Source organism: Drosophila melanogaster, chromosome 2R, assembly GCF_000001215.4.
Source record: "Drosophila melanogaster chromosome 2R".
NCBI lineage: Eukaryota > Metazoa > Arthropoda > Insecta > Diptera > Drosophilidae > Drosophila > Drosophila melanogaster.
The window spans coordinates 15,932,143-15,948,710 of NT_033778.4; the positions used below are offsets into that span (position 1 = coordinate 15,932,143).

Genomic DNA, 16,568 nt, shown 5'->3' on the forward strand with positions numbered 1-16,568 from the left:
TTTTGCAATTGAAAAGACAAATTTTTTAACATTTACATATACATTTATTGGAGAATGCATATAGTTGTGTGTAAACCATACTATCAGCGGCCTATAAACATGATCAACAAAAATACATACATGTGTTAATAAGAGTACTATAACAAGAAATCCATGTGATCTGCGGTCGTGCCGGTGCATTGATACCCTTTTCAGCGCGAATTAGAGCTGCTCATCTATATAAGGTCATTTCAGCGTGCATAATGTATGGTTCAAAAGGGATGCGCTCGGACACAATGCGATAGTTAGTAACGACAACTTACAACCGTAGCTAATGTAAAAACGAATAGCTGCAGTTGGCCAAGTACTTAGTAGACGATTAGTAGACGATTATATTAGCTAATCACCGGATAATTTGAACTTCGCTGTAGTAGTTTGTGTGGGTGCAATCAATCGATTTGCTTAACTGCTAACTAGGCTGGTGAACTCTAAATGATGTCGATATGCACTTCACGAAAGGAACGTGCGCACGAATCCCTTGATGTCTGCGCGGCACATGGGACAATTGGCTACACTGGGGGCGCACTGATTGCAGGTGGCTGTCGGGTTAACAGGAAGTTAGCTACAGCTCAAGGCAATCAAGGTATAGTTCAGCGACTTACCCAAGTGGCCACAGGGCAGGAACACTACGCCAACCTCCTCGTCCAAGCATACCTTGCATAAGCGTGCATCCTTTAGCTGGCGGTTTTCCTCCTCCAGCGATAGGTTTCCGTTCGGCGTGGCCACCGACATCTTTTGTATTTCGTCTGTGATTTTCGATATATTCGCCACTGCTTCAGCTGCCTGTGGTTTGGCTGGGATGGAATCGGCCACCGGTATTGGCACAGATGCTGCCTTGCTGGTGGTGGCCTGACATGGTTCAATAAAAGGAGCACTTGGCTCCGGCGGCTCGCGCACCTCCAGTGCAGCTCCTGCGCCCGCATCGTCAAAGATGTCATGCAATAGTTCGTCCAACGTAGAGAAAGCGCAGCCGGAACTCAAGAGCTTGCGCTGGATGGCATTGCGCACAACTCCTCCATCGATACCCAAGGCTAGGGCCTCCTTGGCCGGAGCTTCATCCATCAGTACGTCTGCTTGGAGCGTTGGAGCCGGAGCAGTTGCTGGCTGGGAACTGGCGTTGGCAGCTGTTGTCGCGAGCACTTCGCTTACATAGGCTGGACCCTTGGCCAGCAAAACGAACTGACACTTTGGCGACCACTTGGCGTGTTCGAACCACGGCTCGTCCTCCTTCTGCCAGGAGCGCAATCCAATGTTGCAGTGGAAACAGCGCACCTGGTCGCCTATTTTCTGATAATATAGGCCAGCCTGCGCCAAAGCCGAAGCGGGCTGAATATTGGAAATGGGCCAATCGGTGAAGGTTCTCAATCTGGCGTCCACGCAGGCGTACTTGGGACGCAGTGGCAGAGTGGTGGGCTGGATGCCCAGCTCATCCAGGTTCTTCCCGGTGGCAAACTCTATAAGGGGGCCCATTTGCACACGAGGACATTGGGGAAAAAAGCGCTTGTGCTCTTCAAAGGCATTGTCGTTCTTCTCCCACTTGGCAATCACTCCGTTGCACCAAACACACTTCACGTGATCCAGACGGTTCAGGTAGTAGAAACCTGCCTTTGCCAGAGCCTGCGGCGTGATGTTGGGATTCTACAAAGGAAGACGTTTTGGGCTAAAGTTAAACTATCTTATTCAGTCATTAAAAATATTTGAAATTATACAGTATACAATAACTTCATTTGAAGTTCATAATGATTTTTGTATATCTTAATTAAAGCTTAATTTCGTAGGATTATCAATCAACATTCAGCTGAATTGAGGCAGCTAACAAGACATTTCTTGTTTGTATACAAAAATATCATTGATACTTTCGACCGGGATTTTCCTGGCCTCATTTACGCTACTTTTTAACTACGCAATCATACTTACATATGCACTTATAGTGAGCTTGAAACTGAAACTATAGTGATTACAATGACCCGCTATGGTGAATCACCAGAAGCGAGCGACACCAGCTCAGGGTACTCACCGGCCAGTCCTTGAAAGTTACCAAGCGATTGGCCTCCAACAAGAGATCGGGACAAGAGCAGGACTCCGGGCTGTCCACTACGCTGTTTCCCTCGTTGTCGCTCTCCTGGCTCCTGGGAACATTGCCGCAGTGATTGGGAGCCAGAACCATGGAGCAGATGGGCGAGGAGCGGCGATGGCGCTCCGCCACTTGATCGCCGTATTCCCAGCGGTCGATGCGCACGTGGCAGAAATGGCACTCGGCCTCCAGCCAGTTTCCCGTGGCAAAGAAACCATTGGCGACCAGATCCTCCGCGGAAACTGGGGCATTCAGGGGCCATTCCCCAAATGTCGCCAGGCGAACGCTCTCCAGCTCCATGCCCAGCTCCGTCATCGTGGCGCTTCTAAATTGGATCCGAATGGATCCACCAATGATGTAATGCCACCAAGGGAATCACCAGCGAGCGCAGACGAAAATGAAAATAAGGTAAGGTAAAAATATAAACTTATTGTAGCGATGTAAAAATAAGCATCGATGTTTTTCGATACATCGTCAATGTTTCATCGATGAAATACCAACTTAATGGGCACTGCTTACAAAAACAAGGTCAAGCAGTTTACCTTGCTATTCGGTATATCCAAACCTAAGAAGTTTCCAGGTATTTCACGAGTGCCATATAACAGCCAACTATTTCAACAGCTGTCCAACCAACGATATAATGAACCAAAATCTCTTGTTTGTATTTTGTACGTTATTTATTTATATCGAGTTCTTCAATCAGTAACATTATACCACTTCCACAGTGCTCTGCGCCGCGCAGGGCCAGGCGGAACTCTCCGGATTACTAAGTGCCCTCCAGTATTTCGGGCTCTTCTCAAATTTGACGGTGTATTCCCTGGGAGTTTCGCGGGGCCAGTGCCATTATAGCTTCGAAACCTTGCTGAAGGAGCGACACACATGTGCCCCGGATGACGAGCACATCATGCACCTAAACCAGCTGCCTCCGGTTCGAAAGCCACCTATTATGATGAAGTGCCTGCAGCGGGATATCGAGAATGAGACAGCATCCGAGCCGGAACTGCTGATAATGCGCAGTGCCAAGGATATAGTGAATCTGCTTAAGCCCATGGGCAATGCCACCAAGCGCCACGAGCCGGGCAACTGTGTACTTGTCCATTTCTGCACCGCATCCAGCTTGGAGTGCGCTCGTGTGGCTTCGATGGTCAACGTGCTGCCCCATTACTTTCCCACGCTACCCATCGCCTATGTGGATGCCTATGAGTTTGGTCGTTTCAATGCAGAATTCGGCATCGTTTCGCTGCCCACACTGATGCTATTCCACCAGGGCAGGCCGCTAATCAAATTCGAGCCCGGGTGGAAGGACACAAAGAGCAGCTTTGCCAGTTTCATAATGAGTCACACCAATATGAAGACTGTGAATCCGCAGGCCATTGATCCGATCATCCTCACTCGCGCAGAGATGGAGCCGCTGTCTAATAAACCCATTGTGCAGACGGATTACTATTTGGGCCTGGCTTGGGCCTTTATTCTCGTCTGCCTTGCCAACTTCCTGCGTAAGACGGCGCTCTGGAAGCAGCTGGTAGAGATGGTGCAGCGCATTTGGCGGGAATCCGAGGAGACGCAAATGGAGATGGTGGACTAGTTAGTTAATACGTTTAATTCTCTATAAGTCGCATAAGTAGAACACTGGATTTACTATTATAATGTAATTACCATTTAATTAAATTCACGTTAACATTTACTTAGGCCTTACGAATTACATGTATTTGGGGAATTGGTAATTGTTGTTTTCTATCGTTCGGAGCCTTCAAATCAATTGTGTTCATTTGCACGCTAACTGGCATCCATAATTTAAAGCTTAGTGGCTAACAAAATCTAAAAACTTGAGAATTAATCAAATAATTCAAACTTATAATTACGATTTCATATATATTCCATTACTTTCATTGAATTTTTCGATTAGGTCTGAGAGTGTGTGTTGTAATGATTTCGGCGTTGAATAGTCACATTTGTTTTAAGTAAATTTAAGCAAGTTGTTCTGTATCCTGCGTGCACATCAATAGCATCTTGAAGTTGTACATTTTTTAGTGTTGCATTCTGGTCGACTCACGCAGGATAAGACAGAACTGGTAAAGAATTGTGTTTGTTAAAAAATATTTGAATTGGTTTTCCTGCTATGGAACAGAACCCAACGCTTTGCTTCCTAGTGTTTTTGAGTGTGCGATGCGGAAGATGTTGGCATACAGATGATCACGTTTCTACTACTTCTTCTTGCCGCGCTTGACCGCCTTGTAGGAGCTGGCCGCTTCGTCCTCCGTGTGAAAATGTTTTACGGCACGTTGTTGGCGCCTCGGATTGGCGGCATAGGGATGTGGATGTATGCTGCTGGCGGAGCAGAAACAAATGTTCATTAATTAACAGAAACGATTAATTAGAATAAGGCACAATACAAAACAAAAGGTATACATAATAATCATTCGTACACAGGCCAATTCGAACGCAAGTGAAAATTTATTAACAGGAAGAGAAGGTCAAAGGGAGCATTAATGGATGATGTGGGCAAGCGAGTGATGGATTCGTAGGATTCGCGCATTATGTCGTTCAGTGGTGGCGCAGCAACAGCAGCAGCAACATAGTTCAAATTTTGATTATCGTCGATGGCCAATTGGGCGTCGCGTAGTGTGGTGGTATATCGTCGAGTGTGGCTCTCGCAGATTGCGGTCTACATGCTATACGGATAGGCAGGCGATGCTCTTTCGGGCGGGTCAAAATGCGAGTATGCAGACAGAGAGTTAGATGTGTATGGGAAGGTGCGGCCTTACACGTAGCTTGCGGCCATAGTCTTGAGCTGCCGGCACGGCACGTAGATGTGGTGTTGCTGCTGTTCGAAGTTCGAAGTACTTGTGGCGATGAAGCGGAGCTGAGCTGAGCGGATCGTAGCGTTGGTGGCGCCTTCGGTTAGTAGAGTGCATGTAGTTACGTCGAAGACAGCCGAATGTCGAGTGTTTCTCGTTGTTGACTTTATTACTTATGATATTTATCTGGATTAGCATAGGTTTCATTTTATGTATTTGGTACTGTATCCGCTCTACTTGCGGTGGTACCGCGAATTATAAATACGCCAATCTCTGCATGATTTGGAAAGTACAAAATGTTGATGGAGAAGAGAAGAGAGAGCGATATGTCGTTAATACACTTGGGTAAATGGTATATTAGAAGATCAAGATCGTTGCTACCCATGAAGTCGAGTTCGAAAAGAATAAGCAGTATTGGTTTCAATAAATCATTAACGTTGTTGTTACAAAAGCGTTGTCAACCATTTGTCGGACCACAAAACCCCGGCATCAAACTTCGGCTGTCCGAAGACGTTTTTCGGTTAGGACTATACAAGCAGATAGAAATGAGGTTCGAAGCTGACATAGTCTATGTAACTAGGTTAATCCCGTATTGCCGGCTCCTGCCGATCCCAACTGAACAAACCTTGGAGAAGTGGACACCGTAGCCAGCGGCGAGGATGGGGGTGTCCTTAGTGGGCGGCGCGGCGTGGCCAGGCTATGCCCATGCCCATTTCGCAGGTACGAACGACGAGAGCTCACGTAGTTATTGTTGTTTCCGTTGCTTGTATCGTAGGTTGTTGGCGAGGATGTTGGTGTTGGTGCTGCTGCTGTTGCAATGTTGCCACTGCGTCGATGTCGTAGGTAGTTGTCGTAGTATGGAATCGAGTCGAAGAAAAGTTGAAAAAGATTACAACAATACTTTTGGGGGTCTGGGACTATGCTAGTTGGCGATCCAGTTCATTCAACGCGAAGCATTTGTACGTCGTGAGTGGGTGAGAGATCATGGCGAACGAAATAAGTCGTGGGCAAAACGAAAACTGAACAAACGAAAGATGTTGAGAGCTTAAGTTGCCGCCTACCTCTGTGCATTCTATGATTTCGATTCGATATTCGTTTCGTTTGAACGCAGTTGGGAATGTAATTAGCAGAAATTTATAGTATGCAATTCTGTTTCTGTTTTATCGGATAGTTAGTAAAATATACTGTATTGACTTTAGATTTAGTAATTATATCTGCAAGTAAATACAAACGTTTCAATTTAGCAACAGTTGTGTGAGGAGGAGGTGTGGTTAGTTGGGGGAATCTTCGGATCGGGCGGGCTTCAGCAAATGCTAGTCGGCTAATCCTACACAATCACGCGCACGGAACAGGGATTCGGGTGTAGATGTGACGTTAATCCCTTCTCACTCACCTGTTCTGCGGTGCCGTTGGCGCACTGGAATAATGGCGGCCCGCGGAGGAGCGAACCGGTTGCTGCTCCTGGATTACACAGTCATCATCATCGTCGTCGTCGTCCTCCACTGGCTCAATGGTCAACGTCGAGGTGTGTGCCGCTGGACGGGCGGGCATGATGGCCTGCATGCCACCAGCATGATGTCTTGACTGCACCGCTCCGCGACTAGCGCGCGATGTAAACTCCCTGTCAAACTGCTCGGCTTCTCCCTCCTCCAGATTAATGAACTCCTGGCGCTCCTCCAGTTGTCCTGAGCGCATGTCCTGCTCTTTCTCAATAATGTGTGCCCGCTCGCCGATGTGATGACCAATGGCCATCTTCTTCACCCCAGTGCGCGAGTCCTGCACCGTCCTGCGGGTCTCACGAACGCCTCCCGGTCCTGTTTTGGTACTAGTGCTGGCCTGGTAGATCTGAGGACGCCCATCGGGACCCGATGACATGGTCATCACGGTGCTCTGGCAGAAGGATGCGCCTGAATTGCCACCAATATCTGAAATACAATGGTTTTGTATGGTGCTCTTAACGGCGAAAGACCATTGAATACTCACCAGCGTTCAACAGGCGATTAAAGTTTGGCATCATGGGCATGCCGAAGAGGCCCATGGCTGGCATGGCCGGCATCTGCGGACGCTCCATGAGAGCGTTCTGCTGGAATCCCTGGTCAAAGGGCGAGACCTGCATGAAGGGATCGGGCATAAAGCTGTTCATCAGGCGATTCATCGAGCGCATCTGCATGTTCATCGCGTTCATAGTGTGGTTCATGTGGTTGCTGCAAACGAAAGATGAGTAACTTAGTGATACTTGACTGATGTGCGAGTTACTGGAGCTCCATTTGTGAACGGTTTGATTTGCTTTTACGTTTTTGTTTCATTTTAAACTGAGCCGAAATTAAGTTTTAAACAAAGCCAAACTAAATGACTTGTGGCCAAATATCGCAGTATAGTGATAAAGGCAGCGTAGCCTACGTATATACATAAAATAGGGTCTGATAGCCTGCCTTTACATGGGTCACTTTGCGGTTGGGCCTTATCAAAAGTCCCAGTGACAGGGCGAAACCTTTGAAATAACGCCTGCTAGTGCATTTTCCCCAATTCCATTTCCCTGCGGTCGCTCGATTCAAATTATCGATTATTACGTCTTCACTTCACGCATGCTGCGCACACACACACACGCACACTCCGATGGTTACTGTTAATTTTGGCACGCTATTTATTGCTAATTTTTGGGCACGTAAATATGTTTAATTGGCCTAATTGTGTGCCTATGGGCCAATTAATGATTTACACCTTGTTTTGCGATTATTTGGCTGTTTTTCCACGCCCCAAGAGGGCTTCGTTAGCTGCACACGTATGGAAATATATGGGGCTTCTGCGGGGCGAGCCGCATTTATTTAGTTTTTTTTTGCGCCATTTGGTACTTACTTCATAAGGCCGAGATCGTCGTCGAAATCACCCATCAACGCTCCGAATAAAGACATTTTTGTGGATTGTGTTGGCTTTCTGTTGCTCGAATTTTCTTCTTTCCGTATGCAGAATTTTCACGAATATTTTCTTTGTCAGTGTGGCTGAATCTTACTGGCTTAAATACCAGCGACGTCTACCACGAAAGTATATACTAGCTCTAAAAAATACCAGAAGCCGTTAATATTTAAAAACAAAATCTTCCTAATTATTTTAAATTTTTAAGATTTAAACAAATGTAATCTTACTCGAATACGTTAAACTATCTGCAAACGGTAAATTTCTAATATTGTGGATATTATTTGATTGCATCAAGTCAAATATAAATGTCACAAATAAATAATAATGATACTTCAAGCCACATTTACATATTTTATAATTTTAATTTCTGCATTGAGTTATTCTAAAATGATGCAATCAAACGATTTTGTAAAGTATAAAATTTATGGTTAGTTACATTGTACTTTTTCCCTTCCTCAAGATAAATTGCCTTCACCTATGCCAATTGGGTAATAATTTTATTTTTATATAAATCGTCGAGAATGGCTTATAGATTCCAATGTAATGGTCAGATAAAAAAGGTTTTTGATTAGGAAAACCAGTTGAAATGAAGAGTTAAACACCGTATATTAATTTGTAAATATATTATAAACCATGTTTTCTAAATGCTCATTTCATATTTATTATTGTGGTAAAATAATAATTTGTTCGATTTATTTGTTCGCGTTGTGCTTGTGAAGCTATCCACATTTTTAGAGATACGCCTCCGCCTGCTCTTCGATCCAATCGATATGGGAATTGACGCTGGTGTAGACACCCGGGAATCCTTCCCTGCCGCAACCCACGCCCCAGGACACCACACCCACCAGGACTCCGTCCACGGCCAAGGGTCCACCGGAATCGCCGTTGCAGGTGTCCTTGCCGCCCTCCAGATAGCCGGCGCAGAGCATCTCATCGGTCACCGTGTAGTCCTTGGTCAGATACTGGGCACCGCAGGTGCTCTTCTCGATGATCTGCAGCTCAACGGCGCGCAGCATGGCGGGCAGAGCTTCATCATCTTCAGCCCGCTTGCCCCAACCACTTACAACGGCCTGGGCACCCGACGGCGGTGCCTCCAGGGCCACAGCAATGGGTTGCACCAGGGCTGAGTACTCCAATGGCTCGCGAGTGATGATCAAACCGATATCATTCACATACGTTTTCTTATTGTAGCCGGCATGGGGGATCAGTTTGCTGACCTTAACACCCTGCTCCTCCAGATCGGCAATCGAGTTCTGACCAGCCACGATCCGGATGTACGAGGCATAGCGTCCCTTGATGCAGTGGGCGGCGGTGATGACGACCCGTGGTGCATAGATGCTACCACCGCAGATGTGGAGCAGCATGTAGGTCTCCAGGCGAACGGACACCTGGTACGGAAAGTCAGCGATGTCCGCCTGATCGCCACCAACAATGTGGGTGCTTATGGAGGCGGAATCCGTGAGAATTACCACACCAAGTGCAGCCAAAAGAAACAAACCCAAACGTAGCGACATGGTTAAACTTAAAGTGTGGTTCGATTTAGGTCTCTTATATAGGGCTGGAGTAGCCAGCTTATCACTTATCACCAAAATGGCGAATTTAGCGATCATCCATGATTGGTATTTTGGATTTTCATAAACTTCTGCTATGATATCGTAAAGTTTATACGACTTGCAGCTCAATTCGTTTTATATCCATTATAAACTGGGCGGTGGTCTTCTAAAGACCCAAATGGCCAGAAAGCCAACTGGCCAGAAAGTCAACTGACCAAAAAGTCAACTGGCCAGCTAAGGAGAACACAAATGGGGATTATCAGCAAAGCGATCCGTTGAGTCATCGATCGACTCTATTTCATTTGCCACTGAACTTTAATCGTCCCGAATGACGAAGGCGTCTAGTCGATGGCTGTAATCTCAATCTCCATGTGCTCCATGGAATCGTGTCTTCAGATAAGTGGTGTTGGAAAAGCAGGCTGAGATTTATTTACCATATTAATCGGTGGTGCACGAGAACTCGCAGCAAAAGTACAAGAAGTGGTAGTCTAATCGGTCTGATTGGCATAATAATAATTACTAATAATATTCTTACTGATAATAACTCTTAATCAGTAACCAATGCGCTATTGAATTTCCAAGATTTCTAAACCTATAACTCAAACGATCTTAACTGACTAAACACATCTAGGAATACTGAATGATGAATGAATGAATAAGAAACGTAATTCGTTTGTGTTCAGTAAACAATTGAAGATTAGCAAAGGTTAAAATTTCGCGGAAATAAATCCCGAATATATTTTGTAGAATTTATGATGACGTTAAAAGCAACAGTATGTGAATGTGCAAAGATCCGACGACTACACTGTAAACATAAATGATTGATGTAATCAACAACGTGAAGAGGTCCGTCTGCGCCATTTGAATATCCGCTCAAAGTTCGATCCACTGGCACGCGTCTGAAGATTTCTAGCTGACTTCCCCCTCGTTCCCACCGCTCAGATCGTTGAGTGCCACTGGCAACCCAAAGGGTCTGCCATTCCATGGAGGAGGTGGATAGCGTGGGCGGTGGCGGAGGAGGGATACATCAAACAAGCACCAAACGGATAATTGATTGCCATGCCACTTGGCAGGGGCATCCAGCATCCAGCACCATATCCACTTCTAGCTACTTAGCACTTCGAGTGCCGACTAGTTGGCAATTACTACCTATACTCGATACACTCGGGCATCTAGCGGATACGCGGCGACTCGGCGATTTGGTGATTCGGTGATACGGGGATTCGGGTATCCGGGGACTCCAACGACTTAGCTAGCACGTACATCATTTTCGGCGGCGTTCAAGCCGAGCTTGATCGGGCCAAATCGGTTATAAATAGACGCTAACCGGCGGAGGTCCCGCACTCGTAGCTCATCAGTCGCCGGATGTGACTCTGGCCAATAAGATCACAATACGGATATATCCCAAATCGAAGTGGAGCTAACTAACTTGGTGTATGTGTGGATTTGGACAGTGCTTGTGGCAAGGACTTTTGTGTGAAGCTATTAAAGATAAAAACAAAATATATTGACTATATCAAGGGAATACAAATACGTGACTAAAATGTTTGTGGAAAAAGTGGTGAGTGAAGAAAATATAAAAATATTTAAACGCAATTCGTTATGAATAAAAAGGATTACTCACAGCTAAAGTTTAAAAAAGAAAAGGAAAAACGTTTAAGTAAAATGTAAAATGGTGGCTATTACGTTTCTGTTTTTTAAAAGAATTTTAATAGAATTTAAAATAATTATTTTAATAAGGTGTATTTCCTAAAGGATAACAAATATTTACATTACTTTAAGAAGAGTGAGGATATATAAACCTAAATTTCATTACCAATACTAAAGTGAAATGATCTAGGTTTATAACTTATTATTTAATCATCATTTATCTATCAATGAATTGAGCAATGAATTTTGAGTATTCAAGTGCAAGTTTTTAATTTAATTTTAATTCACACCCATCAATTTGGATAATTTTATGAAAACCACATTTTCAAGTTCAAGTTTTCAACTAGATATACTCTCACAAATTTTAGTAACTTCGCTTGCATTTGAATCATTTTTAACCGCAATCTCAATGGATCGTTAGATTTTGGGCGGTCTTAGTGCCTCGACAAGCAGCCTCTCGTTTAGGAAGACCATTATGATAACTTATGGAATTAGTGGGAAATAATCATGATGTATATCTATTAGTGGCCAGGTGCCAATTGGCGAGCAAACACGGCGCGGGTTCTGCACACCTCGCAGCCTGGATGGGGATGGATATGCCGTGCCCAAAAAAAAAAAGAAGCATTCGAAACTAAGAAAGAAATATTCGATGAAGAGGAAAAAAAATAGAAGTAGCCGCTTGGAGCGGAGCGCAAGCCTTCTGGACGCTTCAGCGGTTTCTGGTCAAATATTGGGCTGATTAAACAAAGATACGCGGGTTGTTGGACCTTGTGGCGCTGGCTCGGATCCCCTTGAGAGTTCCTAATTGCGACAATAGTTTCGGGCAGCAGGCGTGGGTGTTACGGATCAGATTCAAATCGCTACAGTACGTAGTATTCAAATTCAAGCTAGCTTAGCCATCCAGCCAGGCATCAGAATAAGTCGAGTTATTGTGCAGATACATGCCGATCTTTGATATCCGGCTTATGGGCAATATGCCCGCCAATACCGCTGGTCTGTGGAAGCGTGTCACCTTCCTGCTGGCCCTACCGGCCATCGTCCTGTGCGCCGCAAACGCCTTCACCGGACACAAGCACGTGGAGCGGGAGCCGTTCGCCAAGTACGAGTACCTGAGGCGGCGGACCAAACGATTCCCATGGGGAGATGGCAATCGCAGTTTGTTTCACAATGCCGAGGTGAATGCCCTGCCCGAGGGCTACGAGGATGAGGTGGCTGAGGAGGATTAAAAGCGCCTATTATTTTACTCTTTAACTTAGCTTACTACGAACTGATGGTAAGAAGTTCCCACTAAATGGAATGCCACCTAGATTTTTGGATAAACTTTATGATGACCAACTGCGATCGTTTGCCGATTCCTTGTCCGTAATAAATTAATCATTGAGATCTGAGTCAGTTAACCAACCGGTGGTTTCACTTGGCCCTGAAACCAATCGCATTTGGCTAATGGTGTTGGGGCTCTCACTCTCGTCCAGAACCAAACAAAGGGGTTTTTTTTTGGGGGGGGGGGGGGGTTAGTGGTGCAAGGGTGTGGGGCGACGACAGGTGTGGGAAGTGTGGGCAACAAAAGGCTGTCCCTGGATTTTTGTCCGGTGATCATCATCATTTGTCATGTTTTGTGCTCATCGTGTAACCTGTTGCACCACGAAACATCGACGCGAATGGCCCAAAAATAAAGAAAAAAAAACCAAAGCAAAGCAACACGTACACATGAACGGTGTGGTGCTTTAATCGATCTTATGGATACACACACACGTACTTATAGCATCGCCCATACGCCATGTTGGCCCAAGCAATTCACACCGCAGTTAGATACATAACTTATACTTTCGTTGCGATTACGATAACGTGTGTTTGCCGAAAACTTGCGACACGCGGCAAGGGCAAGTGCTCGCATCCAAGTTCGAATGCCTAAGTGCTCCAAGATTCCTCAGTTAATTAGACTCCAGTGAGCGCAGTGCGTAGCTGATGAAGTGCGTTCAAGAGCTCGGCGTTCTCGATAGCAAACCAAATATTGACCTAAGCGGGCAATTATCCACGCGACTTGACCCAATGCATTTACGTTTGCTTTCGCCCCCACAGCTGGAGCGCACCACCAATTTGGAGCTATGCTCCATTCTGATCCTCCTGGTGATCAGCCTGAGCATCTACACATTCTACGCCACCCTGAACACGTACTTGAGATCGGTTCTCCTCTCGCTGAGACTCACGGGTCCGCCATCGCTGCCATTTCTGGGCAACTGCATGCTGGTCACGGATAAGGACTGTAAGATCCTTGAAGAAACCTTTTCGTGAAAGATACCTTTTAAGTTAAATTGAATCCCATTTCACAGTGATGCGCAGATGTGCCGGCAAGGCCTTCGATCTATATGGATCTCTGGTGCGGATCTGGGTGCTGCTCTTTCCCTTCTTTGCTGTCCTGGAGCCGGAGGATCTGCAGGTGATACTCTCCTCGAAGAAGCACACCAACAAGGTCTTCTTCTACCGACTGATGCACAATTTCCTGGGTGATGGGCTGATAACCAGCAGTGGTTCCAAGTGGAGCAATCATCGACGGCTCATCCAGCCAGCGTTTCATCACAATCTGCTGGAGAAGTTCATCGACACCTTTGTGGATGCCTCGCAATCGTTGTACGAGAATCTGGATGCCGAAGCCGTGGGAACGGAGATAAATATTGCCAAGTACGTGAACAACTGTGTACTGGACATACTAAATGGTGAGTCTCTAGGGGATTAGCAAGCTATAATTTCTCACTTAATCCCTGAACGACTTGCAGAGGCCGTTTTGGGTGTGCCGATCAAGAAAAGAGGTCAGGATGTGGCCATGATGGAGGACTCGCCGTTCCGCCAGGGCAAGATCATGATGCCCGCGCGGTTTACGCAACCCTGGCTGCTGCTGGACGGGATCTACCACTGGACCAAGATGGCCAACGATGAGCTTAACCAGAAGAAGCGCCTCAATGACTTCACACGCAAAATGATCCAGAGACGTCGCCAAATCCAGAACAATAATAATGGCAATAGCGAGCGAAAGTGTCTGCTCGACCACATGATCGAGATCTCCGAGAGCAATCGGGACTTCACCGAGGAGGATATCGTCAACGAGGCCTGTACCTTTATGCTGGCTGGCCAGGATTCGGTGGGTGCCGCCGTGGCTTTCACTCTCTTTCTGCTGACACAGAATCCCGAGTGCCAGGATCGCTGTGTCCTGGAGCTGGCGACCATATTCGAGGACAGTAATAGAGCTCCCACGATGACGGATCTGCACGAGATGCGTTACATGGAGATGTGCATCAAGGAGGCACTGCGTCTGTATCCCAGTGTCCCGCTTATTGCTCGTAAACTGGGCGAAGAGGTTCGCCTGGCAAAGCACACATTGCCCGCCGGCAGCAACGTTTTCATTTGCCCCTATGCCACCCATCGTCTTGCCCACATTTATCCCGATCCGGAAAAGTTCCAGCCGGAGCGATTTTCGCCCGAGAACTCCGAGAACCGTCATCCCTACGCCTTTTTACCCTTCAGCGCTGGACCGAGATATTGCATTGGCAATCGATTCGCCATCATGGAGATCAAGACCATAGTGTCGCGCCTGCTGCGTAGCTACCAGCTGCTTCCTGTAACCGGAAAGACAACCATTGCGGCCACCTTCCGGATTACGCTGAGAGCCTCCGGCGGACTGTGGGTGCGACTCAAGGAGCGCGATCATCCGCTAATCGCACATTGATTACCATTGAACTAAATAAGATTACTGATCCTGCGTTTTCGTTACATTAACTTTAATTAGTATGGTAAATATGTATATAAATCGATACAATAATTTAAACACTTAGCTTCCTCTAGCCTAAGTACAGTTCCCTCTGAACGGAGGGAGTGCATCCGCTTGAATGCAGACATACATACATATATCCTACTGTGAGTGGGTAGACGTGTGTGTGTGGGTGGGTGGGATGCTGATCCGCAGTCGCATTCATATTCGAGTGTTTCGTAAAGTTTCTCTGGGGTATATATATATATTTTTTACTTAAACAATGCTATATCTGCTTTATCTGTAATAAAGTTATGCTCGTCGGCATTTAACCGACTTAAACTAGGACGTGATATGCTGCGTTTCGCTATTGAATCGGTTGATGAGACGTCGCGCGCGTGATTCGCGATTCGTCTCCGCGGTGTTCCCATTACCATTGCCATTACTATTGCTATTGCCATTTCCATTGCCAGTGCCAGTGCCTCTCCCATTGCCCAAATGCCGCTGAGCACTGGCCACCGTGTGCTGTTGGGCAAGACGCTCGGCCGCCTCACGGACACGTTGGCTCATCAGCCGCGTCGGCGTAGCGGATCGCTGAGGCAGCGGAGAGCTGGGCATGGAACGCACCTGGGGTGACTTGCCTTTGCCGGATACACTGGGTGCGCCTCTACCGCTCCTTCCCGGCTCCTCTGCTGCAAAGTGGAAAACAATCAGGCGGTTAGTCATACGTTTGATTTCAAGAGCAAACCCTAAACGGATCTTAATGTCATATTTATGATCATATATGGACAGTTAGGTTTTATTTTGCAAGACTTTGGTTATCCTATCATGCAAATATAACCTTAGATTAATTGTTTAAATATGTGTTATTTTAGGTAGCTTGTAGGTGAGCTTAAGTAAAGTTAAATTTATAGAGATCGTTTGATTAGAAAGTTAAAATCAGTTGGTTTTAGTTAAGCAAAGGCTAGGTTACTTTCTATTAATTTCGCCATGTTTAAGTAACTTTCAGATTATTTTGATGTTTCTAACTATAGTTTAAAGAATCCTAGCAAGACTTCAAGATCCGTTTGGGGTCACAAGCAATGATTACTTCTACTGATGCGTCCCACACTCGCCACTTTGGCTATTTTGAAGGGCCCATAGGCAAGCGGAGGTTTGTTAGCAGCGGATGCGGATGCAGATGCAGAAGCAGGAGCAGGGGACACCTGGAACCTGTCCTTCAGCTGGGACACCTTCAGCTTGGACTCACACAAGAGCGGCTTGACCTGGGGTTTGGACCTGGGTTTCTCCCGTGCAGCACTGTCCTCCAGTGACTTCTTGCGCATCTTGATGGTGTTGGTAAAGTCGGAGCGCATGATGGCTTCGCCCTTGGTGGGCAGCTCCAGGCTAACGGGTTGCTCCGTATCGTGCACCACCGTGGGCAAGGTGCTCGCCTTCGCTATAGCCTCCAGTTTGGATTTGGCCAGCGAGAGTAGCAGCGTCTCCTGGGCTCCACTACAATTGGAACACTCACTGTAGCCTGAATCACTGCGTTCACTGCACTGGGATTTATCTCGCAGCTTGAGAACGGTGCGCTTCTCCACTGGCGGCATCTCGCCGCTGAAGTCGTCCTCCTCTTCGTGGAGCGATGTCATCTGGGAGCTGGTTCCACTCCCAATGGCACTGGTGGTCAGCATGCCCAGACCCGATATCGATGGCCTTGGACTGCTCAGTACTCCCATGGCAATGGCTGAGTTCCTTCGCGACACCGAAAGATTGGCCATGCGACCAAGAGCACGGATGGCGTTTCCGGTTTT

The 16,568-nt window shown here is 46.5% G+C and overlaps 7 protein-coding genes and 1 non-coding gene across 23 annotated transcripts in view; 4 read left to right on the plus strand and 4 right to left on the minus strand.

Annotated features, from left to right (window-relative positions):
- Positions 1-27: 27 nt before the first annotated feature.
- On the minus strand, positions 28-2,683 carry Diap2 (Death-associated inhibitor of apoptosis 2). Of its 2 annotated transcripts, NM_176182.2 has the most exons (4): positions 2,656-2,683; positions 2,057-2,438; positions 642-1,677; positions 28-578 (listed from the first exon to the last, which is right to left on the minus strand). In NM_176182.2, the coding sequence occupies exons 2-4, from the start codon at positions 2,426-2,428 to the stop codon at positions 490-492; spliced, it is 1,497 nt and encodes a 498-aa protein (NP_788362.1). In that variant the 5' UTR covers positions 2,429-2,438; positions 2,656-2,683; the 3' UTR covers positions 28-489. The 2 variants fall into 2 exon arrangements, with proteins under 2 accessions (NP_788362.1, NP_477127.1); NM_057779.5 differs by lacking the exon at positions 2,656-2,683 and having other exon boundaries at positions 2,057-2,575.
- Positions 2,683-3,796, plus strand: bug (bunker gear). Its single transcript, NM_137221.3, has 2 exons — positions 2,683-2,781; positions 2,839-3,796. The coding sequence occupies exons 1-2, from the start codon at positions 2,754-2,756 to the stop codon at positions 3,696-3,698; spliced, it is 888 nt and encodes a 295-aa protein (NP_611065.1). The 5' UTR covers positions 2,683-2,753; the 3' UTR covers positions 3,699-3,796.
- Positions 3,751-7,931, minus strand: Mlf (Myelodysplasia/myeloid leukemia factor). Of its 8 annotated transcripts, NM_001169693.1 has the most exons (6): positions 7,768-7,931; positions 6,895-7,115; positions 6,305-6,836; positions 5,537-5,737; positions 4,879-5,184; positions 3,751-4,438 (listed from the first exon to the last, which is right to left on the minus strand). In NM_001169693.1, exons 1-5 carry the CDS (start codon positions 7,821-7,823, stop codon positions 5,145-5,147), a joined length of 1,050 nt encoding a protein of 349 aa, NP_001163164.1. In that variant the 5' UTR covers positions 7,824-7,931; the 3' UTR covers positions 3,751-4,438; positions 4,879-5,144. The 8 variants fall into 8 exon arrangements, with proteins under 8 accessions (NP_001163164.1, NP_995847.1, NP_725502.1 ...); NM_206125.2 differs by lacking the exon at positions 4,879-5,184; NM_166123.4 differs by lacking the exons at positions 4,879-5,184; positions 5,537-5,737 and adding an exon at positions 5,973-6,125 and having other exon boundaries at positions 3,751-4,441.
- Positions 7,932-8,467: 536 nt separating this feature from the next.
- On the minus strand, positions 8,468-9,341 carry CG8299 (uncharacterized protein; the record flags this gene model as incomplete). The annotated part of the gene is made up of 1 exon (NM_137222.2): positions 8,468-9,341. One exon carries the CDS (start codon positions 9,339-9,341, stop codon positions 8,559-8,561), a length of 783 nt encoding a protein of 260 aa, NP_611066.1. The 3' UTR covers positions 8,468-8,558.
- A 1,380-nt stretch (positions 9,342-10,721) lies between these two features.
- Cyp4aa1 (Cytochrome P450 4aa1) lies at positions 10,722-15,124 on the plus strand. Its single transcript, NM_137223.3, has 4 exons — positions 10,722-10,941; positions 13,110-13,293; positions 13,361-13,744; positions 13,805-15,124. The coding sequence occupies exons 1-4, from the start codon at positions 10,924-10,926 to the stop codon at positions 14,749-14,751; spliced, it is 1,533 nt and encodes a 510-aa protein (NP_611067.2). The 5' UTR covers positions 10,722-10,923; the 3' UTR covers positions 14,752-15,124.
- COX6AL (Cytochrome c oxidase subunit 6A-like) lies at positions 11,886-12,425 on the plus strand. The gene has a single exon (NM_166124.4). It carries the CDS (start codon positions 11,972-11,974, stop codon positions 12,254-12,256), a length of 285 nt encoding a protein of 94 aa, NP_725504.1. The 5' UTR covers positions 11,886-11,971; the 3' UTR covers positions 12,257-12,425.
- On the plus strand, positions 13,745-13,804 carry mir-4919 (mir-4919 stem loop). The gene has a single exon (NR_048119.1). It is a non-coding gene; the product is annotated as a mir-4919 precursor RNA (primary transcript).
- The window catches only part of Strn-Mlck (Stretchin-Mlck), a 42,566-nt gene continuing 40,788 nt past the window's right edge, over positions 14,791-16,568 (minus strand). For 4 of the 8 annotated variants that reach the window (NM_001274090.1, NM_001274089.1, NM_079030.4 and 1 more), the window contains 2 exons: positions 15,863-16,568; positions 14,791-15,464 (listed from right to left, as the gene is read on the minus strand). In NM_001274090.1, the coding sequence (NP_001261019.1) occupies positions 15,115-15,464; positions 15,863-16,568 (1,056 nt within the window). In that variant the 3' untranslated portion in view covers positions 14,791-15,114. The remainder of the gene's footprint in view (positions 15,465-15,862) is intronic. The other 4 variants (NM_166129.3, NM_001202026.2, NM_001202024.2 and 1 more) reach the window with 2 other exon arrangements.

Excerpts from the sequence above, each read along its gene's own strand:
- Cyp4aa1 (NM_137223.3), top strand. Across the intron at positions 13,294-13,360 it reads GCTGGTCACGGATAAGGACT|TGATGCGCAGATGTGCCGGC; the intron begins GTAAGATCCTTG and ends CCCATTTCACAG. Across the intron at positions 13,745-13,804 it reads TGTACTGGACATACTAAATG|AGGCCGTTTTGGGTGTGCCG; the intron begins GTGAGTCTCTAG and ends AACGACTTGCAG.
- Mlf (NM_206125.2), bottom strand. The coding sequence starts at position 7,823 with ATGTCTTTATTCGGAGCGTTGATGGGTGATTTCGACGACGATCTCGGC. Across the intron at positions 7,116-7,767 it reads GACGATCTCGGCCTTATGAA|CAACCACATGAACCACACTA; the intron begins GTAAGTACCAAA and ends TTTCGTTTGCAG. Across the intron at positions 4,439-5,536 it reads ACGGTGTCCACTTCTCCAAG|CATACATCCACATCCCTATG; the intron begins GTTTGTTCAGTT and ends CTCCGCCAGCAG.
- COX6AL (NM_166124.4), top strand. The coding sequence starts at position 11,972 with ATGCCGATCTTTGATATCCGGCTTATGGGCAATATGCCCGCCAATACC.
- bug (NM_137221.3), top strand. The coding sequence starts at position 2,754 with ATGAACCAAAATCTCTTGTTTGTATTTT. Across the intron at positions 2,782-2,838 it reads AAATCTCTTGTTTGTATTTT|TGCTCTGCGCCGCGCAGGGC; the intron begins GTACGTTATTTA and ends CCACTTCCACAG.
- Diap2 (NM_176182.2), bottom strand. The coding sequence starts at position 2,428 with ATGACGGAGCTGGGCATGGAGCTGGAGAGCGTTCGCCTGGCGACATTT. Across the intron at positions 1,678-2,056 it reads TAACTTTCAAGGACTGGCCG|AATCCCAACATCACGCCGCA; the intron begins GTGAGTACCCTG and ends CTTCCTTTGTAG. Across the intron at positions 579-641 it reads CCTGCCCTGTGGCCACTTGG|CCACCTGCAATCAGTGCGCC; the intron begins GTAAGTCGCTGA and ends TTAACCCGACAG.